Source organism: Hibiscus syriacus, unplaced genomic scaffold (genome assembly GCF_006381635.1).
Source record: "Hibiscus syriacus cultivar Baekdansim isolate YM2019G1 unplaced genomic scaffold, ASM638163v2 tig00112254_pilon, whole genome shotgun sequence".
NCBI classification, from domain to species: Eukaryota; Viridiplantae; Streptophyta; class Magnoliopsida; order Malvales; family Malvaceae; genus Hibiscus; species Hibiscus syriacus.
Genome location: NW_024063284.1, coordinates 524816 through 551846, shown reverse-complemented (window position 1 = coordinate 551846; position 27031 = coordinate 524816). Strand labels below are relative to the sequence as shown.

Below are 27031 nucleotides of genomic sequence, written 5' to 3'. Positions count from 1 at the left end.
TATCTTCAAAACCCAAATTAAGTTTCCATCTTTCTGGTATTTATGAGTCAATACTGTATTGTAAAATGTCACACACACCCCTCAGATTGCCACACAGAATACATATTCTTAAGCAGCAAGCTTTGTGAAAACCACAATGAACTTGAGTGTGATGATACCATCTCAGGGGGCCAAACGAACAATTTTCCAAACTCGTTTTCCATCTATCTCTTGAGGGGAGTATTCCAACCTGCCAAAATACCACACATTATTATCAACACCAACTTTCATTTGAAATTTAATCAACAATTGCCTGAAGTGAAAGGTAGATCTAGTATAAAATTCACATTTTTAGCACAAATATAGACTTCTGTTACTCCTTGTCACATTTTTTAGAGATGAGGGTGTTGTATGCCATGGTACTCGGATTATATGTGTCGGGTATATTCATTTTTTTTCAAGGTTTTCCACATATTTGAAGGGGAGGGCTTAGAGGATCGTATTCCCATATCCATATCCGGATACGGAAAGATAGGGGTGTTGGATATGGGTACTTAAAGAAAAATGGAGCCAGAACAACATAAGTTGTGTTCGGATGGGAACTGGGGGTGGTCCGGGAAGAGCTTTGAGTGATAAAGTTCTCTTTCTATGCACTATAGCAAAAGACAATGGAAGTAAACAACCTGTCATGCAATCGGGACATCTGTCCTTGCCAAAACTCGAAACGGTTTGGTTGAAGTCTGTATCCTCCCCAGTGTTTAGGCTTAGGAATCATAACCCTGCATAAAGAAAAATCATAAGGGATCTTTCGTTCTCCGTTTCCACCCAATGAAATCTTTTCCATATCAGTGGTCATTTGAGATGATGAACATATTGGATCGAGACTCTAGATCATGATTGAAGATAGAAGTAAACAGATCAGGCACTTCACTGGGAAAGAGATTCACAGAAATCAAGCCAATAAAACCACACGTAGCACAACTGTTTATAGAAGAATTTGGCACAAAATAAAATTATTATGGTCAAACCTTGAAAACCCAAAAACTTACTCCTTGGAGTATTTTTCTTCTAGTTCTTTGTATTGCTGGTGTAGTACATGGCGTCCAGGAACTACAGTACTCTGAAACAAGAAATCAGGAACTTAATTTCTTATTAAACTGATCATTTTTTATTTCTAATTGATATTAATGGCAATAAAAGGCTATGGACATATGATCCACGTTTCCAAACATCTTAGAGAATGTTAAGTCACAGACCTGCTTGCTTACTATTGCTCCGATTTGACTTCCTCGAGGACGACTGTGAAAATATTGCTCTGATTCCTCATCAGAAACTTTCTGAACAGATCCTTCCACTCTTACCTGAAATCAGAGTTCATTATAGCCCATGAATCTTCATCATGGAAACATATCAACATGATACAAGTTTTTACTACTTAATCAGAATTTGTTCCGCATTGCAGCAAACTTCAATACTATATCAGAAATTGAGAGTTCAATGAATCAAGTTACAAGTCTAAAGGTCAAAAACAATTTTCTCATGACACCGAAACATTTCAATGCATTAAAGTAGCTGTTAGTTGTGTCTTTGGGTTGGCATGCATGATCAGAATTCAGAAGTAGCAACCACCATGCAATAGCAGGATCTCGTACTGTTCAACAATTTTTCAATCCCTTGGGAAGGCACCTTTGCGCGAGTAGAAAACAACTATCATCTAGCTCACCATTCACTGACTTCTCTCTCCCTCTCTTTCTCAAAACACACAAAGAAAAAGTCTTGTGCATAAGTACTAAACCGTTTTACCTAAACTCACCATCCACCATATTATTTTGATGAATGATGATTACTGTCCACTCTACAACACTGAACAAAAGTCTAAAGAATCAATACCCAGAATTCACAGGTAATTACTACTTCAGTTCAACTTTACACTTGTTAGTTGTCCCTATACTACTTGGACTCGGAGTGAGAGTTGCATATGCATGCACATGTATCTGACGCTCTTTTTTTGTAAGTTTTCCATATATCTGGTGTCCTTCAAGGGTCATTTCTCCATACTGATATCCAACCATGTAGTGGAATGAGTACTTAGAGAAAAATGAAGAGATAGCAATGGAATTGTCCTGCTTCTTGAAACAAAAAATCAACGGTAAACAGAAGCCGGTTGCAAATGGGGATAAAACATCCATATTCACCACAAGAAACTTCAGTATTGAAAATAAATAGAATATGCATATAAAATAGTTCAATGGTTCGCATGAACCATTCTGAATCCTAATGAGAATTATGTTAAAAGAAATATTTAAAATTGTTCAATATTCATTCAGGAAGTTTCCCATAAAACAAAACAAGGGTAGAAAAAGAAACGACAAAGAAACTGGCATCAGAATGATAAATCAACAATTTCAGTTTTAGCATGCAGTGATACAAATGTTAGTTATATGATCGAATATGAACCATGCTTTTGCAAAGAATCATCTTTACGAGAAATTTTTAATAAATATCATTATAACATCAACATTTTCGTAATGGAAAAGCTCAAGCCAGAATCTGAAGTACTACCTGTCGGTTAAGCCCATCCCAGTAGAAAAGAAGTGCTGCGTGAGGATTTTCTGATAATTCACGCGCCTTCCGACTTTCATAATTGGTGTACCTGCTTAAAGTAAAAAAAAAGGTAAGAAATATCACCCAACAATCTGTAACAAGATTTTTACATGACAATGACGAAGGAATACTAACCAGACAAAACCACCCTTGTCCACTCCTTTTAGCAATACCATTCTCGATGAGCTGCAGCAGAAGGTAAGATGGTAAAAAAAGATGAGAAACAGTCGGCCAATTAACATTAAAATGTAAGTACCAAATAATGCTATTAGTGTGTAAATAATTACATTATTTCAAGATGAAACTAGACAAGGCCGTCATTGGTTTAAACCAAATGAAGAATGGCAGAATCCGATGAAGATGACTAACAGTCTAGCACTCGTAAAATTACATTAACTACAGGCATACACAAAATTTTAACAAAATCTAGATGGAAGAAGCAAAAAACATTCACAACCTAAAGGATTTTCATTTCCAGTTTCATAAGAAATACAATTTTACTAAACTTAAGGAAACTCTGGGATATAAGATTAACCAAGCTCATATTTTGTAAAAACAAATTCTTTCACTTGCTTTCAACATATTTTCATAATGTTAAGCATAAATGTTTTCTACTCAACATATGTTTTCTTACAGCATAGAGTCGAGACTATTCATTATAAGTAATTCAATCAGTTAAGCTAGTGATTCTTCATTACTGAAGTTACTTCAATGAATATAGTGCCAATTAGTAATACTAAACCTTACTTTAGTCTATATATTCATAAGTACAAAAATTACTATCTTGGTCCATTTTTTCCACTATTTGGGCAGTTTAATATGTGATACTTACACCAGAGACACTTCTTGAAATTCACATTAATATTTAAAACTCTGGTTTGGCTAATAGCAATAAAAATTCTAAGGAATATTCTAATAAATACCTCAAATAATAAGCATGAATATCATATTTAGTAGAAGAAAAAGCAAAATTCTTCAAAATGTTTAGGCACTTCTTAGTCAGTTCCCAGATTTTCTCAAGGATCCCATTGGGAGCAAGTGCCCACATTTCTCCTATTGTGGATCCATGCCTGAAGCGGAAACGAGTGCCTCCATTAGATAACAACAAGTCTAAAAAAAGTGCTTATTTCTTGATAATATTTAACCTTACAATAGCAGCAAGAATCCAAATTGTCATATTTTATACCTTCAAGGAGTTTAGTGAAAAGAAAAACAAAACGTGCACTAGTAAAGCAGAATGATTGCAGAAGAACCAGAAGCTTACAGTTTTCCATCTTTTCCAGCTGTCGACAATGCCATAGCATTTGGTTCCTTTAGGCCTGCAGCCACCGCGTCATCAAACCATTTGCGAAACTGTAAGACAAATTTACATTTTGAAAGAAATAAATGCTATAAATTATTGTGAGAAAATACGAATGAAAACAAAAGGTTTTTCAAATAAACTAAATGAGTAAATAGCATGTTTGTCTTGAATCCGTACCTGATCCAAGGGATTAGCCTCCACATGCTCCTCAAGGAACTCTGGAGATATATAATTCTCTCGGAGTGCTGCTATGTCAATTTGTGGAGGCTTTCCTATGCGAACACACATAGATGTTCCAGGATATTGGGGAAGGCAAAGCTTATACTTTTCTGCAATAGTTGGTGGGACAAATCTACCACCCAGAAAGTGATGAGGTCCGGAAAATTTCTTTGCACATAGTTTTGGAGCAGTCAAAGAAACCTTTGAAATTAGAAAATTGCATTATTTTGATATTTGATATAAAGGGGTGCCTATGTGTGAGTTTAAACAACAAGAAGTTTTTGAAGAATCAAAGGCAGAAAAAAAGACATACCAACATGTCAGGTTTAATTCCTTCACCACCAACGTCACCCTCTTCAACATGCCATCCGGATGGAATATCTACAGACACAATAACAGGGGATTTTTGTTGCACTCGTTGATAACTATGTAAATTAACCAGCTTCTGGATCAGTTCGTCGAAAGGTGGCCTTGGTGCTCCTGAAAGATTAAAAATGATGAATTTAGAGGATGAAATAAGTAGTTACTGAAAATCTAACAAGAATTATGAAAAGATATACACACATATAAGATAAACAAAATGAGTGAACTACAAGTCTAAAACTAACCGAAAGAAATGTGATATAAAGACACGATCTGATAGCACCACTAAATAAGCGATACTGACAGGAGCACAGATTGTATAGACTTGTTCATTAAAGAAAATTGAGATATGTACAAATTATTTTGCATTAAAGAACAATACAAAATTTCTGGTAGTGGTAATAAGAAATAAGATCTTACACTATAATACAAAATAAATGGGGATGAATAGGAGAATCAAAGTAGCACGAGATCAAAATATTGTCGTGGCGTAACAAAGAACATATGTAAACATGAAGTTGAAAAAATATATATATAAGAATAAAATAGCACAATTATCAAGTATTTACCATGAAAAGAAAAGCCGAACATAGCATCTACAAGAATGTCAAAGTCCTTTGACAAGTCCACAGGCAGCTCATCGACCGACAGGAAAGGGATTGGCAGAGATTCCAGCTACAGAACCAGAAGATCGAAGAACAACTCAAATAAACCATATTGTTCAAAGTTCAATAACATTAAATTTACAACCAGAAATCTAGTACCATACCTGAGTGACAAGACCAGAATAAAGGGGTTTCTGAGTTCGCTTAGGATAACAAACAAACGGTTTATACCCAAAGTGATAAAAATGACGGGCAGCAACCAGACCATCACCTCCATTGTTTCCCGGACCGCAAATAGCAAGAACACGATTATATTCACTTGGTTTATAAACCTGCAACAAGAAAAAGCTCCTTTTGAAATTGCACACTGGGAAAAAAGGTATAAACTTACACAACCTCGAGAATTCTCAACTGAACAAAAATATTTGTGTTTACAGCCTAGGAGAAACCAATTCACTGTCATGTCAGACACAAGTTAAGCAAAAATCTTAAACAAAAAATAGGAATTTGGCAACAAGAAAATATCCTTTTTGCAGTTCCACACTGAAAAAAGGGGTATAATCTTATACAATTCCATCATAATTGTCAACTGGACAATAAATATTCGAGTATTTGACATCCTAGGAGAAATCAATTCAATGCCAGGTCAGAAACATGCTCAGCAAACTCAGATAAACTCAAAAAATATGGATTGTTGTATGAATTCAATTAGCATATAGAAACCGAGAAAAATCAAAAAACGAAATGAAAATAATGATAATAGACATTACCTCAGCAATCGATGTGGCAACGCTTAAACCAGCCAATTCCTGGAAAAATCACATAAACTGTAACCATTCAAGCTTTCAAACAAAAACCCAAAAGAAATAAATAGATAACGACGCAACGTAAATTTAAGAAACAAAAACGCTTAACTAACCATAAGCTGATCGACACTAAATCCAAGAGGACCCATGAGAGTCTCATCAACCTCAGTAGCTTCTCGTTGCGCGAGGTACGAAATAGAACCCAGATTTTGAACCGAAGAAGCCATTGATCCCACTTCACCGGACTTCGAACAAAACACTCGGATTGCTGAGATCGAAATGGGAGCCAGAAAACTCTGTAAATCAAAACAAACTTAGCTTTAAACTAGATGAACTGAGGGGAAGAAGGAGAATTAAAGATATGGAGAGAATGACAAGGTTTAACTGAAGAGAATCGACTGAGAGGAGTGGATGGTTTGGAATGAGAGCTCTTATAATATGCTAGAGAGACCGGTGCTTGGCCGAGAAGCGAGCATATCAACTTTCTGCTATTGCCCAACACTCTCCTCATTGTTATTTTTTTCTTCTCTTATCTTTTAACACTTGCTTTTTATTTAGGAGTTAGAATAATAATAATAATAATTCAATATTATTTTAAGATTTATTTTTTGATATCTTAATAAAAAAATATGAGAAATTATATTAATGTGAATGTGTTTATCACTATGTAATTCCATGAAATAATTACACGTGAGAATCCAAATATTTTTTCATGTCTAATAGTATAAATTATAAACTTATATTATTTAAAATTTTAAAGTTATATAATTTTATCACTATAATTTCATGTCTTAAGAATTAAAAAGTGTAATTAATTTAATTTACTCGTAAGCTATAATGATCGGTCATACGTATATATATTTATATAATTTTTATGATTAGTTTGGGGTAATTAGAATGTATTATCTTTTTAGAATTTTTTCTATTAATTAACAATGAATATAGACTCCTTCTACATTTGTCGCTACTCAAACTCAAAACCTCTAAAAAATATCTTTATTTTCTTTAATTACTAAAATAATTTGATAGATAAGTATGTCAAGTTACTCTTAAACCACAATAAGCGTACATGTTATTTTTAATCATAAAAATCTTTTGATAGATATCTATACAATTATATGTAAGTATATTTAAATTTAATTATCCGCCATCAAATTATTGTGACATTAAAAATTTTCTTTTACTTGGATATGGATACATAGATCAAACTATTTTTAATTTCAATTGATATGATTTTATTTAATTCATTAATGATTATTAAATTTAAATAAAATTTAAATGACTTGTTTAAATAATAAAAATATAAAATTCAATCTAATTTAAATTTAGACAAAAAATTAAAATATTTCTAAAATTATCATCAGGTCATATTCATAAACAGTTTCCATTAGATTTATCTCTGTATCTTTTTTTGGGGGAAAGGGTGAATTTTACGCTTATTAAACCCATAAATAACCATGTGTCGTTTAAGTTGTTTCTGATTATAGGTTCTATCCTATTGATTTAAATACTGAAATACCCTCACTCAAAGGTACAAACTGGGATGCCCTCTAAAATCTAAATCTTAACATCTTTGATAATATATAAAACTCATAGCGAAATTGAAGAAAAAAAAAGCTAATTTTAATCTAATAATTTTTTATAATCATCAATATTTAATTTACTTTTAAATTAATTATTAATATCTAATCTATTGATTAATTAATTCAAATTAAATTTAATTGAAGTCCATTATGAGACGATCCTCCTAATTCAACTCGCTCAATTTACAATCATCAGAATTCGAATATTTAACTTTTTTTTAAGTCTATAATATTACATTTCAATAGATCTAATTATTAATATATTTAATTTATTAATAAACTAATTAAAATAAAATAGTACAGAAATTTATTAGATAGGATGATAGATTACGTTATTGCCTATTTGTAAAGGGTAGTTCAGGTGTGCAGTGCCTAAAAAACGGTTAATATACGATGTGATCGGTTAAATAAGTGATCGGTTAAAATTTAGACCGGTTATATTATATTATTTAATCGGAAATATTATTAAGTACAATAACATATTAGGGAACGCTTATATAATGTAATAGATATCGCTTATATAATAAAATAGGTATTTAACCGGAAATATTATCAAGTACAATAACATATTAGGTAGCGTTTATATAATGTAATAGGTAACGCTTATATTGACCTATTTTATAAGTAAACCGATATATTTATACCGGTAACATTGCAAATTTACCTATTACATTATAATTATCGGTCTCGATATTTTTTAGATCGATACTTTTTATAAATGTATTGACACTATATGCGTTTACCTTTTGTCATTTATAGATTGATTTTGTCATATTTTTACATGTTATATTTTATGGATCGATATATTTTTATAAAGTATCGACACTTTATTGACGCTATAACTTCTTCTCTTTTAAATTCCAAAAGTGTCGATACGTATAATAAATTATCGACACTTTCAACATAACCGGTAGCGCTTTACCTGTTTTTTCATTTCGAGACCGGTTTTGTCATATTTTTACTTGTTATATTATTATGGATCGATATATTTTTATAAAGTATCGACACTTTATTGGCGCTATAACTTCTTCTCTTTTAAAAAATGTAACATTTACCTGATATGTTGAAAGTGTCCATACTTTTTATAAAAAGGATCGATACTTTTTTTAAAGTTATGTAATTTATGTTTTAATCCTTTTTTAACAGTGTTTCATGTTTTCCACCTACAATATTAATTTAATAATTTCATTTAAACAAAAAAATTATTTGATTATTTTGATATTTTATAAAATATTATTTAGAATTTAAATTTAACAATATTAACCAAAGATAATAATACATATGTAATATATATGTTTATTGTTTTTAATTTAATAATAATATATACCGTAACATAAAAAATAAATCATTAGATACGTATAATTACTAAATTGATATCTTAAAACTCACTCAAAAGATAACCTTAAATTAATGTTTTCCACAGTGAAATAAGTATGTACACTTTTATAAAAAGGATAGATACTTTACAATATAAGCGCTACCTATTACATTATATAAGCGCTACCTATTACATCATATTTTTATCTATTATATTGTACAGTATCGATCCTTTTTATATATACTTTCAACATATCAGGTAACATTATGATAAAAAGGTAAAATTTACCTGATATGTTGAAAGTGTCCATATTTTTTATAAAAAGGATCTATACTTTTTTTAAAGGTATGTAATTTATGTTTCAATTTTTTTAATAGTGTTTCATGTTTTCCACCTACAATATTAATTTAATAATTTCATTTACATAAAAAAATATTTGATTGTTTTGATATTTTATAAAATATTATTTAGAATTTAAATTTAACAATATTAACAAAATATAATAATAAATATGTAATATATATGTTTATTGTTTTTAATTTAATAATAATATATATCGTAACATAAAAAATAAATCATTAGACGCGTATAATTACTAAATTGATATATCTTAAAACTCACTCAAAAGATAACCTTAAATTAATATTTTCCACAGTGAAATAAGTATGGACACTTTTATAAAAATGATAGATACTTTACAATATAAGCGCTACCTATTACATCATATTTTTACCTATTATATTGTAAAGTATCGATCATTTTTATAAAAAGGATCAATACTTTCAACATATAAGGTAACATTATGAAAAAATGGTAAAATTTACCTGATATGTTAATTTACCTATTACATTATAATTATTGGTTTTGATGTTTTTTTGGTCGATACTTGTAGAAAATGTATTGACACATATTTAGGAAGTTATTGTACATACCTAAATATGTACTACGAATTTAATGTTGTACCCACCCTTTAACTACCACTACCAAGACCACATCCTATTAAAGCAGCACGACTGAAACATGTTCAAAATGAACCTTTGCTTACATCTCCATCAACTCCGGGACCACTGAACTTGCACAACAAAATTTTTGCCATAGATCATACTGATGTAGACAATGTTAAGCCAACCGAGGAATGCCATGAAGTACATAATGTTGATGAATCTGACAGATTGGTTGGTCAGCACTTCTGTTCACGTGATCAAGCTTGGTACTTTTACAATGGATTCGTACAGGAACATGGGTTTAGTGCACGTAAGAGAACAATACTGCTTGACGTGGAAGGGAATGTGAAGACACAAGAATTTTGTTGTTCTAAAGAAGGGTTTCGAGTATCAAAAGTCAATATTGTTGATCGTCAACGTGCTCATACGCCAGTCACAAGAACAGGATGTAAGACTAGAGTCTTAGTTACAGCAACAAATACAAACGATCAGTGGGTTATAAGTAAGTCTGATCAGAAACATAATCATGCATTGTGCACACCTACTATGACACCATTTATGCGTTCTAATAGAGCTGTAAGTAAGGCTGATATCGATGAGGCAACAACATTGAAAGAGGTCGGTGTTGGCACGTCACAAGTAATGAACTATTTAACGCAGCAGGCAGGGGGTTATCATAATGTTGGATTTACACATAAAGACCTCTACAATGCACTTCAAAGAGGTAAAAGAAAAGGAAATCGTCGATGGGGATGTGAATGTGCTTATTGCCTACTTTGATTATAAGAAACATGATGATCTCGGGTTTTTTATGACATACTCGGTAGACGAATCGGGGGCATTGTATAATCTTATTTGGTCAGATTCTACATCAAGATCGGATTACACATGCTTCGGTGATGTAATTGCATTCGACACAACGTACAAAGATAATTTGTATGGTCGACCAATTATGCCTATTGTTGGCGTCAATCATCACCATAACACAATTGTGTTTGCCACTATCATAATCGCTGACGAGACGTCTCAATCTTTCGAGTGGGCGCAACAGAATTTTTTAGAAGCCATGATGAATAAATCACCTATTTCAGTTGTCACTGATGAGGATAGGGCAATACAGAGGGCTATCAAATCTGTTATCCCTTATACTAAGCACAAATTATGTAATTGGCATATTTCTCGCAATGCACAAGCTAACATTGGTGACCCAAAGTTTACAGCAGCATTATCAAAATGCATGGCTTCCTGGTGGACAACCGAGGAATTTGATATTCAATGGCGTTCGGTTGTTTCAGAATTCAACGTCCAAAAGCATCCATGGGTGATTGAGAAGGGAAATACACGACACTTATGGGCACAAGCATATCTATCCGGTCATTTCTTTGCCAATATTCGCTCAACACAAAGGTGCGAGTCTATGAATGCTTTACTAGCGATTGCACTGAAACACAAGAAGACATATTTAGATGTTGTTCGTGCAATTGAAGATGGAATTAGTAGAATGCGTATGAACGAGTTGAAAGCGGATTACTTAAGTTCCCATACGAAGCCCTTCCAGATCACAAAACTGGTCGACCTTGAAAGCCATGCCGCTGCGATTTTTACCCGCGAATCTTTTCGTGCGTTCTAATATGAACTTATACGGGAGACATTGTACCGGATTGAGACAGAGATTAAGTCCTTATTAGATGAATGTCAACATTATATTTTGTCAAAGTACGCAGAAAAAATAGGAAATTTGAAATTAGTTTTGATTCTCGTACGAAAACTCTAATTTGCTCATGCAAAAAATTCGAGACCGTTAGACTTCCGTGTCGCCATCAACTTCACATTTTGAAGTACTTGGATTACACATATTTTCCCGGGACTTTGATTCAAAGTAGGTGGACTAATGATGCGAAGGTTTCTGCACCCAGATATGTTGACATGAATGTGTCTCCAGAAGTGATGCAAATGGCAAGGTTTGCTGCTCTACGTTCAACGTCAAGTAGGTTATGCTACATTGCATCAAAGACAGACGAGTCTTTCAAAAACGCAAGAGATGAGATGAAAAAACTAATAGAAGAATTAGAAAACTCGTTTGGTTTGAATGATTCAGTCAACCAGAGCATTGTAGTAAACAACGTTCGTGACCCTCAACGAAAATAATGCAAGCGAAAAGAAGTGCCGAAGAACAAGGTCGAGAAGAAAATTAGGCGATGTGGGTACTACAACGGTGAGGGACATAACAAACTAACATGTCCTCAAGTCAAGCTCAGTTTGAGTACAAGCACACAGCCTACATCAACTGATTTTTTTGAAGACGAAATGGAATGACAACGATCTCCATATATCGTAAGTATCAACATGACTCCTATTGTGTATAAGAAACATGTACATATAAATATTGAATGAAGGAAGAAAACCCGCGTTACTTAAAAGTATGGACACAATATTAAAAAGTGTCGATATAGGTTGTAGACCTATTCTCTCATAAAACCGGTATATTTATACCGGTTATATTACAAAATTACCTATTACATTATAATTATGGGTTCCGATGTTTTTTCAATCGACACTTTTTGAAAAGGTATCGACACTTTTTTCATCCATTCTGGACATAAAGTTGCGACACAATATTAAAAAGTGTCGATATAGGTTGTAGACCTATTCTCTCATAAAACTGGTATATCTATACCGATTATATTACAAAATTACCTATTACATTATAATTATGGGTTCCGATGTTTTTTCAATCGACACTTTTTGAAAATGTATCGACACTTTTTTCATCCATTCTGGACATAAAATAGCGACACAATATTAAAAAGTGTCGATATAGGTTGTAGACCTATTCTCTCATAAAACCGGTATATCTATACCGGTTATATTACAAAATTATCAATTACATTATAATTATGGGTTCCGATGTTTTTTCAATCGACACTTTTTGAAAAGGTATCGACACTTTTTTCATCCATTCTGGACATAAATTAGCGACACAATATTAAAAAGTATCGATATAGGTTGTAGACCTATTCTCTCATAAAACCGATATATCTATACCGGTTATATTACAAAATTACCTATTACATTATAATTATGGGTTCCGATGTTTTTTCAATCGACACTTTTTGAAAAGGTATCGACACTTTATGATGATATTTTTTGGGGTATATTGAAAATTTACCCATTACAATATAATTATCGGTTTCGATGTTTTTGGGGTCGTTACTTTTTATATATTGATCGACACTTTATGGAGGCTTTAAGTTTGGATACATTATAGAAAACGATTATAAATATACTGATATTTCTAAGTATGAAAACTTTGTCGTGGATATCATGGAAAACAATTCTTTAATAATGTGTTTCGATACATTTGCAAGCAGATGTAAAATACATTAATAACTAATATTGCTATTTCAACAATCCTCAAATGTATATGTATACAGAGAAGCAAATATGGAATAATTAATGAAAATATACACACAATATAATCAAACCAAAAGATACATACACAACAATGTTCAAATAATGTACCGACAAACGAAATTAATCCGATGAAAAAAGGTTATTTCTAACGAAGTCCGGAACATTAGGGGCCTTCAACAAATTTTCCAAATACTCTCGTATGTTTCCGCCTTTTTCTGAGGACATACATAAATAATTTCAATTATCAAACTAATGATGTGCAATTTTACTAACAATTAACTACATTCGCATAAGCATGAATAAATTTGTGTCATACCTAGAGCATTGTCGTTCGAATGGGAAGCAGCGTCAAAGGTATGTGGACATATGTAATTGTATTTCTAAATAAACACATAAGTTGTTAAAATAATCAATGTCTGAACACCTGTTCAACTGGAAAACCATATTGCATAAATGCAACTTACCGGATTATAAATCATTTTTTCCGCTGAATCATCGACCAAAAGTGTATTTAGCTCGTTAAAATCAGGACACACGTTCCAAACATCATTGAGATCTTTACTGTAGGTAACATTATCGTATGTTTTGCATTTTGCTTGATCTTGTTCACAAACAGTCGAACATAAATATGTAGGAATCATAGACAACGAAAAGTCAGCAAACTGTAATAACATTCATCTTACCCAAACGAATAGAAAATGCTCAGAAAATAAAGGTAGTTTCTCAAGTACACGGCCGACGTTATGCCTGAGATTGTAATCAAGTTTGAATGTTAACATTCAAATGTATATTAACGATTTTGACTACAGTAATTCAATTGCTCCAAACATGTTCTAACCTCATCTTTGAAGACAAAAGGGCAACAACAAAATTGTCGACACAAAATTGCATAAATTCAAATAATCCTGTTATGAGGACAACATCTACAACATGAAGAAAATGAGATTAAAGTTATACGCTTATATGTTAAAATAATGGATACAAAAGAATATAATTAAAACCTGCAGAAAGTCTTGGGATATAGGCAAGGACACCATTGAGATCAAAAATTAAAAGTTTTCTTGAAGGCGGCATTGCAGACACGATATACTTGTTTGGATCATCATCATCGTTATCTTCATCGTCAGCTTCATCTTCATTGATCGCTTGGTTGTCCACATCTGTTAAAAGAAAATAAAATACATTTCAGAACGTGTAAATGTTTAGAAACATAAATAATGAATTACCTAACTCGTTTGATGTCGTTGACGTAATTCGTCACGCAACATGGAGACTTCATCGCACAATGATGAAATATCGGCTCGCATTCCACTCACAAGGGAATCAATATGCTCCCGAAAATTGACCATGTATTCCATCACGGTCTTAATTGTGACATCCTCTGCAACTGGAGCTTCTGGAGCTTCTTCCATCATTGCGTCTCCAATTGGTTGCTCTTCTTCATGGCCAATGGGGTCCATTTCCTCCCTCTCTTGATCTAATCCGACCTCCTTGACACGCTTCCAACCGAGTTTTTCAACAAAATCATATCTCGCTTTTTTAATAAATAACATGTCAATCTTGCGGGTTAATCGAACAGGGGTGTCATGCGAAAAATCAATTTCTTTCTTCTTCAACAGATGGGTGATGACACATCCATATGGTAGTGAAGTTGAAATTGTTGCTCCCTTTGTGACCATATATACAATTGTATTAAATATGAGTTTAGCAATGTTTGGAGCCGTTTTGGATTTGGATTTATACTTTGCTATCCACCAATAATCGCTGTCTCGAAGAGTTGAATGTTTTCCCCCACTAGGCCGGATATACTATGTGAGCATTTTGTGGAACACTCTCGACTCTACATCTAGGTGAATTGGGCTATTTCTAGCAACCCGTTTAATTGTAGACCAATCTACATCATTTTCATCTGAATCCCCTTTATTCGCTACACCTAAACCCTCCGCAATAGTTTCTGGAGATATATATATATCCTTCCCCATGACATGTGTATTAATTCCTATTATATTAGTCTTATTAGGCTCGTGCTGTAAGGAAGCATTGTTGTAGAAGACTCTAACTAGTTTAGGGTAATATTTTGGTTCTACACCAAGGAATTCAAGCCAACACCAAGATGTAAATATGGATTTAAAACTAAATGCATATTTATCATCAAACAAGAAACCCAGGTCAATGACACGTTCGGGACGAATCTTCTTTACTTTAAAACTCGTCTGCCATCTTTGTTTCTCCATATTAGATCTAAAGTTCAGAGTTTCGAAGGACCTGATTTCCTCAGAAGAATCGTTTATTTCAAAAGGAGGATGTGGTTGAGAAGAACTGGGTTGAGAAGAGCATTGAGAAAGACCACGCTTCTGACGCTGACGTTTTGGAGCCATTTTGGTTGGATGCTATTACAATGGAACACAAACACATTCAGGAAAAAAACTCCAATATATAAATCAATCAAACCCATAAAATATCGATACATTTACCTGAATATCTGATCGTCACTGTTATGATAACGCTAGTATTTTTCGGAGAGGAAGAGTTCTCTTCTGCCTGCTTGTCTTTAGGTTTAGGGTTTGTCGATTTAGAGTTTGTATACTATATATAATGAACGGGGGAAAACACTCGATATTTAAATTAGTATCGACACAAAATTAAAAACTGTCGATACATATATTACACCTATTATCTCATAAAAATGGTATACTTATACCGGTTAGATTGAAAAATTACCTATTACATTATACTTATGGGTTTCGATGTTTCTAAGATCGACACTTTTTATATATGGATCGACACTTTATGGTTGAACCCTGTTTGCCATTCATTCTGGACCAATAGTATCGACACAAAATTAAAAAGTGTCGATACATATATTACACCTATTCTCTCATAAAACCGGTATACTTATACTGGTTAGATTGAAAAATTACCTATTACATTATACTTATGGGTTTCGATGTTTTTGGGATCGACACCTTTTATATATGGATCGACACTTTATGGTTGCACCCTGTTTGCCATTCATTCTGGACCAATAGTATCGACACAAAATTAAAAAGTGTCGATACATATTATATACCTAATCTCTCATAAAACCGGTATACTTATACCGGTTAGATTGAAAAATTACCTATTACATTATACTTATGAGTTTCGATGTTTCTGGGATCGACACTTTTTATATATGTATCGACACTTTATGGTTGCACCATGTTTGCCATTCATTCTGGACCAATAGTATCGACACAAAATTAAAAAGTGTCGATACATATTATATACCTAATCTCTCATAAAACCGATATACTTATACCGGTTAGATTGAAAAATTACCTATTACATTATACTTATGGGTTTCGATGTTTCTGGGATCGACACTTTTTATATATGTATCGACACTTTATGGTTGCACCCTGTTTTCCATTCATTCTGGACCAATGGTATCGACACAAAATTAAAAAGTGTCGATACATATATTACACCTATTCTCTCATAAAACTGGTATACTTATACCGGTTAGATTGAAAAATTACCTATTACATTATACTTATGGGTTTCGATGTTTCTGGGATTGACACCTTTTATATATGGATCGACACTTTATGGTTGCACCCTGTTTGCCATTCATTCTGGACCAATAGTATCGACACAAAATTAAAAAGTGTCGATACATATTATATACCTAATCTGTTATAAAATCGGTACACTTATACCGGTTAGATTGAAAAATTACCTATTACATTATACTTATGGGTTTCGATGTTTCTGTGATCGACACCTTTTATATATGGATCGACACTTTATGGTTGCACCCTGTTTGTCATTCATTCTGGACCAATAGTATCGACACAAAATTAAAAAGTGTCGATACATATTATATACCTAATCTCTCATAAAACCGGTATACTTATACCGGTTAGATTGAAAAATTACCTATTACATTATACTTATGGGTTTCGATGTTTCTGGATCGACACTTTTTATATATGTATCGACACTTTATGGTTGCACCCTGTTTGCCATTCATTCTGGACCAATGGTATCGACACAAAATTAAAAAGTGTCGATACATATGTTACACCTAATCTCTCATAAAACTGGTATACTTATACCGGTTAGATTGAAAAATTACCTATTACATTATACTTATGGGTTTCGATGTTTCTGGGATCGACACTTTATGGTTGCACCCTGTTTGCCATATTGTAAATTTACCTTTTACTTTAAAGTTAATTTTGTAGTTATTGTACATACCCTCAATATGGAATGGCTATTCAGTCTCGCACATGATGACAATTATGATGACATTTGGTATAATACAGACAACAATCTCCATATATCGTAAGTATCAACATGACTCTTAATGTGTATAAGAAACATGTACAACAACCTACTGCTAGCTTTTCTCATCTCATTCATAATTACATTCACATACAAAATTATAAATCGTATACAAAATTATAAATCTTACACAAAATTAACCTAACATTTACATCATTGCACCCTTTTGTTATTCTTTTGTCTCATGGCAGCTTTTGTTATCTCCTGTCTTCGTTGATTTTGATTGTGGCTTACGAGATCGTTTAATATTCGCGATCGATCCCACTCTCCAACAACCTATATTCAAATTGTCAGAACGTTAAGTATTGTAAACTACAACATTCAATCTACGAATTTTAACAATTTTACCACAAACGAATTTTTCTTTCCAGCTACAAAATCACTAGTTGCCCCTGTAGAACCGATCGATTCCATCCACATCATCACATACATGCCACAATCATGTCTATTACAAAATTTGAAAACCACACATGTCAATTATGATGAATCCTGCATAAATTAAGCTTTCTATTTATGATAACATCTCATACCCATTCAATTGCTTATTCTTCTTATACTCGATAAATTTGAAATTTTTCAAGGGAAACTTTCCTAGAGATCCACAGTATTCAACCCAAATGCGTTTCTTATTATAAAAATCTAATATTTTAATCTGCATTAAAAAAGAAGTTATGATCCAAAAAATTATGCATTATAATTTACATAATGTCCTTTCATACATACATACATACCAATCTCTTAGCATCCTTCACTCTCTGTTTAGCTGCTACAGATGTAAACATACTATCATATATTGTTGCAATACGATCTACCATATCCAACACCAACAGATACCAATGTGAATTATGGTAGTTTATTGTGATCATGATCTGCAACAAATTTCACACCCAATTTGACAAAATTCAACATTCTATATCCGAAAACATCATTTGCAATTGGTATGGTGTCTTACCTTCTCATAGTCGGTGAATTTCACATAGTTATCCAATATGGGACCCCAGAAGGTAGCAATACTCTCAACACTTTCTTTTCTGTTGGCATCCAACGCCTGATACTGCAATTACGCAACAAACATTATTAATTTACCGTCTATAACACTACTTATCTCCATTTATTAATTTAACTCACCGCTAAGTGGTATGGAAGGTAGCCAATCCTCCGGAGTGACTTTTGAGAATCGTAGCATACTGTCCAGGCGATCAAATCAATAACCTAACAAAATTAATTACACAATCAGAACATATTCAATAAGTTTTAACATTTTCTACTTTCTACTTACCACACCGCCAACCCATTCCGTAGGCTTCAACGTTGCAACGTCGTATACAGTAGCGAATTGATTTCCCATTGAGATTACAAAATATCTGTATGAATCATTAGGATTAATATGTTGTCATGAAATATTTAAATATCACTCACAAAGCAATATATTTCACTTACCCCGATTCTAACTCACTATTCCATAAATAATCACAAATTGTAGCTTCGATGTCATCAATTTCGCTTGGAATATCCGCTTTTTCAACCTACAATTTTGCATACAAATTTTTGTCACAACAATATAATAAAGATCAAATTAAGTTTTCTTTTATTCAACTTACCTTCTGCTTCTTCTTCTGGGGTGCAGGACATTCCGAATCTAAATATGCTGCTATAACACCCTCCAGTGTATAAATGACGTCGACTTCCTTCCTCCTCATTTCTTCCATCTCTTCTTCTTCCTCCTCCCTCTTTTCTTTTTCATATTTTTTCAGTTCATCGTATTTTTTCTCTACATATCTCTTCATCTCTTTTATTTCACCCTTCAATTGATCTCCTTCATCCAAGTATTTATCAACCACCCCCTTCACCATCGTAAGTTCACTCCACAATTTCACAACCTCCTTCACCACTCCCTCAAATTTTTCACCCGTCACCATCTTAAGATCACCCCTTAACACATCTACTTCTTTCACCACTCCATCTATTTTTCCTTCCACTACCCCCTTATGCCTCTCAAGTGTATCTTCGACTCTCTCAAGTGTATCTTCGACTCTCTTCGACTCTGTTTTCCCTCACCGTCGTACCCCTCACTGTCATCCCCCAATACAACCATCTCTCATTTCTTCTCCTCTGCCTCCACTACCTCCTCTACATCCTTGCCAATAACCTTCAAAATTAAATTACAATATTAAGACATTGATTATATTCTTAATATTATTTAATTACATTTATTACCCTTTGTTGCTTCTTCGCTCTATCCAACTTCAACTTCACCATCACTCTAACCACCTCTTCATTCCCCCTTGCACGGATGCGTGCCACTCCGGTTCTTTCATAAGCCGACACTGCCTCACAGCCCGACCAAAAATCGAACAGTGCAACCTGCATTTATAATAAATTTATATTTTTATATAATAATTATACTATCATTTTATATAAAAACACAAAAAAAGTTCTTCAACTCATTTACCTCTAAGATTGCTATGCACCCTTTGAGGTATCTCTGGCTGCCCTTTTTAAAGGTGATTATTGATTCAATCAATCTCGAATGGATATATTCAGCCCAATTGAATTCACCCTTCAAGCCTTCATCGCAAATGAGCTTCATATATTCCTTGTTCGTTGACGTATCACCCGTTGGAGAAAGAAAGATACCGACAAGGTATAATAGAACTCTGGCCTTCAGCTCATCCCCCCGTAAGATCCACTTTTTATTTCCTCTTCAATTTCAACATATGTCACCTTCTGCTTCAAACCATATTTGGAGGTAAGTGCTTTCCAGTCCTTACTCTTACAGACTTCTACAACACTTTTGCCTTCATTTTCTACCCCCAATACGGCTGCAACACATGAGATCCCGAGAGGAAATGAAAAATCACCATACTTAGCAATACATTGTCTGACATCAAATTGCGCCATCAAGGATCGACACAATTCCCTCCGAATAGGTCGATCCCTTACTCCTACCAATGATCCAAAACCTATTTCTCCCAGCACATTCAACTGACCCTTCTCCTTAAGGTGTTTAATTAATGAATTCACCCTTTTAATGCTGCATCTTGTCGACACTTCCTACATTTTTAACAATATATAATGTTATAGTTCTTATATATTTTGTATCAACGTATTTACAAGTTTAATGAATACCTTATTTTCATGTGCTCTCCTCCGTTCTTTGTATTCTTTACTATCATTCCTTGACTGTGTGATGTAAGGTTCCTTTTCAGCATCACTCATCGAATTCCATTTGGACCTCACATCTTTTGTCACCTAATATTAAACATAAACGTTTCTTAATTAATACATTAACACTAAATAATACTCAATGTCAATTTCATTTTACATACCGAACCGCTCTGTGTGCCATCTTCCTTCATCCTTTTGCATTCGGCCATACTGTCAACATTTAAAATTTGTAATCAATTTAAAGTTTATCGATACTTTAATCCAATTACCATTTCAACAATAATAACAAAAAGATATTGATACTTACTAGAAGTACATATATCCACCCTTTGGTTGCTTTCGAGTCTTGGCCTCAATTTCAAAGTCATCTGCGCAACCAACAATTTTCCAACTCATTGACTCCATTTTTCCTTCATATATCAGTTTACGCAAATCAAATTATTTTGTTACATACACTTTATTCAATATACAAATATAGATAAATACTCTTGTGGTAAAACGATTTTCTTCAAAAGAATTTGAATGGCCACTACAAAATATATCGGCACATTTATACAACCTATAATATCATTTTCTACCTATAATATTTAATAAAAGTATCGACATTTATATTTTACCTTGAATATCACTTTCTACCTGCAATCGGTCTCAAATGCTTCTTTACTCCAAAACCCCAAACAACACATAAAAACCCTATTTGCGATTATTGTAATAATAAAAACCTAGGATTTCGACAACATACTTTTCGATTCGACTGCAACAACAAACAAACAAACTTCGCTTTAGAAACGCCTTCTGAAATGCAGCAACAATTACGCTTCGATTTCAAAAACTCGTCCGTTCTATATATTTTCAGAGGATATTTAGCTATGGCCTTTATATTTTCATCGTATATGTTATTTATATTTAATCGATACAAATACAAAAGTGTCGATACTTTTATGTCAAGTGTCGATACTTTCGGAAGGATAATTACGTATTTCTTTGAAAGTATCGATAATTTATTACACGTACTTACGAAAGTATCGACACTTTCAATATATATGGTAGCGTTTTACCGGTTTTATCATTTTGATACCGGTTTTATCATAATTTTACCTGTTATATCGTTGTGGATAGATACATTTTTTTTAAAGTATCGACACTTTATAAGCTCTAAAACTGCTTCTCTTTTAAATTCACAAAGTGTCAATCCTTATATAAAGTATCAACACTTTCAATATATCCGGTAGCGTTTTACAGGTTTCATCATTTTGATACCTGTTTTATCATATTTTTACCTGTTATATCGTTGTGAATCGATACATTTTTTTAAAGTAACGACACTTTATAGGCGCTAAAACTGCTTCTCTTTTAAATTAACGAAATGTCGATCCTTATATTAAAGTACCGAAACTTTAAATATATCCGGTACCCCTTTACCGGTTTTATCATTTCAATACCGATTTTGTCATAGTTTTACCTGTTATATCATTTTGGATCGATACATTTTTAATTTGGAACGACACGAACCGACAAGTTAAGTTTGTCGGTTGCTTAATTTTTTAATATTTCTTCATGACTTAGACTTATTACATTATTATTAGTCAACATTTCCAATAACGCTAAACTAAATTTATTAAATATATTTTAATGTATACAGTAATACTATATTAACTATATATTATGCTTCTAGGCTATTCTGTTCCTCTTTATGGCAAAAATCCTTTCCTTGATTTTGAGACAAAATATCTTCTTGAATCTTCACCAGAAAGCTCAGATCATCTCTAATCCCTTTTCATCTGAACATTTATTAAATAGAAAAAGATTTCATCAATCACGTTAACAAGCCAGGTGATGTAACATTGATACATAATAGAATATATTATTAATTCTAGACGAAGAGTATAAGACAGGCAGTTCTGCTGTACGACGTCTTAGTATATGATTAAAATAAGATGATATTGATTTTATTATTATTTAAATAATAAAATTAAAAAAAATCGAAAATATCATTTTTGACCGATTCTAATTATCTATATAAATAAATACGATAAAAAAATTCAGTTAAAAAATGATATTTTCAATAAAATATTACCTAAAACATCATTTTTTAATCAAATTTTTTTTATCAAATTTACCTATATAGGTAATTATAATCGGTCAACAAAATGATGTTTTCGATTATTTTTTTACCGGTTTTATTATTTAAAATAATAATAAATTGATACCACCTTATTTTAACCGCATACTTAGGCGCCGCACGTGAGTATTTCCCGTATAAGGCTGGATCAAAATAGAAATATAAAGCCTACCAAATCTGGGAATAGTGTGACCCTTTGGATGCTGAATGACAACAGGATCCACACACGATTCCAACAGCTCCAATCCGTAAGGTTTCAGGAAATCAGTCTCCCCTGCATACATATATACCATATATGTTTGTAAAATTGAGAATAAGTTTAATTATTAAATTATATTTAATTTATTTTTAAAAAATAGGTATCGGTTTTAATATAAAATATATAGTACTTAAATTAAAAAGTAAAAAAAAAGAGAACAAACTAATAAGCAATTGAATACACGATTTAAATTAATTAATTTATTGAATTTTCACACAAACCAACCAAATTAAATTATGGTTAACTGTATATAATTGTTTTAGCATTTTTATGATGGATAAATTGTATGATGGTTACATTTATTCTCGTTCCAATAGAATTTGGCTATCGGTTCTAAAATTGTGTTTGATTCCTTACATTATCGCTTTGTTCTGTTTTAATCCTTTTCGTTAATTTTCATTAACCACTTAACAAAAGTGTTATATGACAATTAAAAAATTTAAATTACCACGTAACACTTTCGTTAAGGGGTTAACGAAAATTAATGACCGAACTAAAACCGAACGAAATAATAATGTAAGGACCAAACACACTTAATTTTGCAATCAATGATCAAATTCAATCAGACAAAAAACAAATGAAACTACCAGTATAGTTTAGCCTTTTATGATCTATAACAACAGCCGCCTCAAAAACCAAACCTAACTTTAAAGATTCAATTAAACAGTTAAAACATGTGATATAAATCAATACAACCTATGAGGAAAATGGATCACAATCATATTTTGTTGTTATTTGCAAACTATGTTCATACATGTTTAACATATTCACATATATAATATGAGTTATGATTCTTCATAACATAAACAAATACGACCAGCATACATTTCAATATATGTATAAACACGCGAAAAACGTATAATTTTAAAATTTGAAATCATTTTAGTTTTGTTAAATTAGTAAATTACTTTTATAATATTTAAAAAAACTATTTAGTATATTACTTTTTTCTAGATTGAAAAATTAAATAGATATTATTATAAAATATCAACATCGTTTAGTGCAATTAAATTTCCGAAGTTTTTGGGAAATAAAGGACCGGAGAAGATATAAGAAGAGTAAAAGGGTATTTATTGTACCTAAAAAATGAACAGATGGGCACTGAATGGGGGAAGAATAAGCATTTTGTGTCACCGATTCGTTCCTGAATTTAGCCCCTCCAACTATTATCAGATACTTCAACCTGGGAACTTTTGTAAGAGCCACACCCTGCAATAATGGCCCAAAGCCACCCACGTTCATTAAATATAAATTAAAATGACTTATAAATATTAAATAAAAACAATTATTTATTTGAAATTTAATTTTTTAGAAAAATTAATTAAAAAATATATATAGAAAAATGTTTAAAAAAATACAATTTATCTTTGAAAAGTCAAAATTAAAAAGTAATATAAAAAATAATATTTAAAATGATCCGAAATTTTAAATATTAAAAATAAAACTGAAAAACAGAATGAGCAGTTTCAACGCACCTTCGCTTGCAATCCCGGCAACCCACCCGACAAGATGGCTCCCTAGATGATTATTCAAATAGATTAGAAACAATTTGATGTTTGGATGAATAGAACATATATTGAACATAAAAGGATTCCTTCAAATTTCTCGGCAACCAAACAGAACAAACCTGCGAAAATCCGAGGAGACCATCGAAAGGTCCTTGTTTAATTACGATATCTTCGATATAAGCAAGACATTCGTCGAAATTTGTGTAACTCGTAAAATCCTACGATATCAAAAAAATAAGAAAGGTAAACCCATGTTTGTATTCATTTGAAAAACTCACAATAAGAAAATTTAAGGGGGAAAAAACGTGTGATTGTTATTTGATTTTTACCTTATTGAACTGAAACCACTCGTAATAAGGAGGATCGAAGATCCCTTCAACCTCGGATTTCCCCTGAGATGGGAAAGGCGCATCTGGGTAAACAATATCAATCTTATCCAATACCGATTTAGGCCATTTGGTGTCTATCTGTTTCTTGAGGATCGCTCCAGTTGTTCTAAATCCATGGAGGCCGAGAAATCTTGGTTTCCTCACAATCCCTGCTTCACTTCCCATTTTCCTTCACAGATTTAAAACGAAAAGAAGAAAAAAAAACGTGTACACTGAGTTTCCTTCTTTTGACCAGAGAATTCAAATATGGGTTGCTAGGTTTATAGGCTAAGGTCGAGAATGTAATGAAGAAGGGCAGACGACTTGACGCGTGCGAGTGCCGGTAGATTGACGGCTGCTATGCGAATACGACATCTCACGGATCACATGATAATTTGGGAAAAGGGGTTAGTGGAAAGCTAAGTCAATGAAATGGACGTTTTATAAAGTTGGTAGTATAATTTTATAGGTATATTTACATTTTAGGTAACTCAATTATTAATTTAGTGCATGAATCAAACGATATCGGTGGTACAATTATTGTTGTTATTTATTGAGATCTCGAATTCGGACATCATAAATATTATGGGTCTGAGCGTTCAATGTCAAATAGTTGAGAGTTATTTTTGAACAAATATTATTTAATACTTACTTCATATTAATAAAAAATTATTATTTTAGTTAATTGATTATGTTTTTTAAAGATTACAATTCAATTATTAAGAGAGAAAAAATCCAAACAACAAATAAATCAAAGAAAATAAAGGCAGAAAAAACGAAAATATAGACCAAAACGAATGTAATATAATTTTAAGGCCTAAAATAATTATATTGGTAAAATTAGGGGTCAAAAATATATTTTACTTTATTTTTAAAGTTTTTTCTTTGCGAATAATAGCCAAAACTGGGATATATTATTTCCGATGCTTTGTTGGAATTTATGGTCACGGCTTAATAAATTTCTATTCGATGATAAATTGCTGGAATTTTTAGGATAAAATAAAATGATTAAGCGCTAAATGATTCAATGACCTGAATGATTCAAAGGCTCTGTATGAATTGACTCTGAATGTGACATATTGTTTGATAATAGTTCTGAATGTACAATCTAAATTATGAATATTTTCATTTTTACTTTCATAATAATTTATTATATTATAAAATATAATTGTTTAATAAGATATGTGAAAAAATAGGTATTATGGTAAAATATCAGATGCTTAATGATTCAGAATGTACTTTAATGTTGAATCATTCAGCAGTGTTTTGTTGTTTCATTCAGAGGTGAAAATCAAACACGCTGAATGCTAAACGGTTCAACATTCAACAGTAAACAAATGACCCCTTAGTTTATGTTTGGTTCCTCATCATCTGTATAAAAAAATCATTTTTTTATTTTCACGAATCAAGTTAAAAATCACTAAATATATTATTAATTTAAATTGTGATTGAGTTAATATCACTAATTAATCAAGACAATTGAATATAATTTAAATTTCATAAAGACAATTGAATATCAAATCAATTTTGAAAATATTGAAAATCTATTATTTAAATGTTAATAGTGATATTATCATAAAACTATTTTTATCTATTATTTTTAAAATATTATATAAATAAATTAAATTAAAAATTGAACACTAAAATAATGAATTACAAATATAAATCAATTACCATTTCATTCAAAATAACTTATTAAATAAATTTATATATGTTATATAAAATATTTTATTTACTTCGTGTGTAATAAAATTTAATATATATGTTTTTATATTTAAATTGTTTTCCACTGTACGAACCCCAACTACCTCATTGACAAATGAATTCCTGTTGTTTTTTTTTGAGGTTTTAGGTTTGAACACTAAAAATACCAGAGGTACGGACCTTTAATATAAAAAGGTTAAGAATATCGTTGGACAAATACTATCTTATACTAGATTTATAAAAAAAATTGTTTTCCACTCCATCTTTACGAGTATACGTGTCACAACCCCAAAATAGAGCCTAAAATTCTCTTAAAAAATTTTGAGGACTAAATTGAATTTTGATTTAATTCAGAGACCAAAGTGAAATTTTGATTAAATTTGGATCCAAATTCAGAAAGCAACTAAATATGGAGGACCTATGGCATGATTTTCC

The 27031-nt window shown here is 32.0% G+C and overlaps 2 protein-coding genes and 1 long non-coding RNA gene across 3 annotated transcripts; 1 reads left to right on the top strand and 2 right to left on the bottom strand.

The window, feature by feature from the left end:
- On the bottom strand, positions 1-6415 carry LOC120176797 (pyridoxine/pyridoxamine 5'-phosphate oxidase 1, chloroplastic-like). Its single transcript, XM_039183130.1, has 14 exons — positions 6265-6415; positions 5993-6175; positions 5844-5882; positions 5238-5405; positions 5038-5143; positions 4419-4585; positions 4064-4306; positions 3848-3936; positions 2719-2769; positions 2542-2632; positions 1236-1340; positions 1029-1099; positions 663-758; positions 1-229 (listed from the first exon to the last, which is right to left on the bottom strand). The coding sequence occupies exons 1-14, from the start codon at positions 6388-6390 to the stop codon at positions 163-165; spliced, it is 1602 nt and encodes a 533-aa protein (XP_039039061.1). The 5' UTR covers positions 6391-6415; the 3' UTR covers positions 1-162.
- LOC120176800 lies at positions 3650-25661 on the top strand. The gene is made up of 3 exons (XR_005521353.1): positions 3650-3778; positions 19038-19047; positions 25650-25661. It is a non-coding gene; the product is annotated as an uncharacterized LOC120176800 (long non-coding RNA).
- LOC120176798 (esterase CG5412-like) lies at positions 22237-25161 on the bottom strand. The gene is made up of 6 exons (XM_039183131.1): positions 24854-25161; positions 24644-24742; positions 24492-24533; positions 24096-24225; positions 22930-23031; positions 22237-22416 (listed from the first exon to the last, which is right to left on the bottom strand). The coding sequence occupies exons 1-6, from the start codon at positions 25076-25078 to the stop codon at positions 22391-22393; spliced, it is 624 nt and encodes a 207-aa protein (XP_039039062.1). The 5' UTR covers positions 25079-25161; the 3' UTR covers positions 22237-22390.
- Positions 25662-27031: the final 1370 nt, after the last annotated feature.

Coding starts and splice junctions, on each gene's coding strand:
- LOC120176797 (XM_039183130.1), bottom strand. CDS start 6,390: ATGAGGAGAGTGTTGGGCAATAGCAGAAAGTTGATATGCTCGCTTCTC. Junction 4,586..5,037: donor GTTCGGCTTTTCTTTTCATG/GTAAATACTTGA, acceptor TTAATCTTTCAG/GAGCACCAAGGCCACCTTTC. Junction 2,633..2,718: donor GACAAGGGTGGTTTTGTCTG/GTTAGTATTCCT, acceptor TACTTTAAGCAG/GTACACCAATTATGAAAGTC.
- LOC120176798 (XM_039183131.1), bottom strand. CDS start 25,078: ATGGGAAGTGAAGCAGGGATTGTGAGGAAACCAAGATTTCTCGGCCTC. Junction 24,534..24,643: donor GTCTCCTCGGATTTTCGCAG/GTTTGTTCTGTT, acceptor ATAATCATCTAG/GGAGCCATCTTGTCGGGTGG. Junction 22,417..22,929: donor TCACACTATTCCCAGATTTG/GTAGGCTTTATA, acceptor ATAAATGTTCAG/ATGAAAAGGGATTAGAGATG.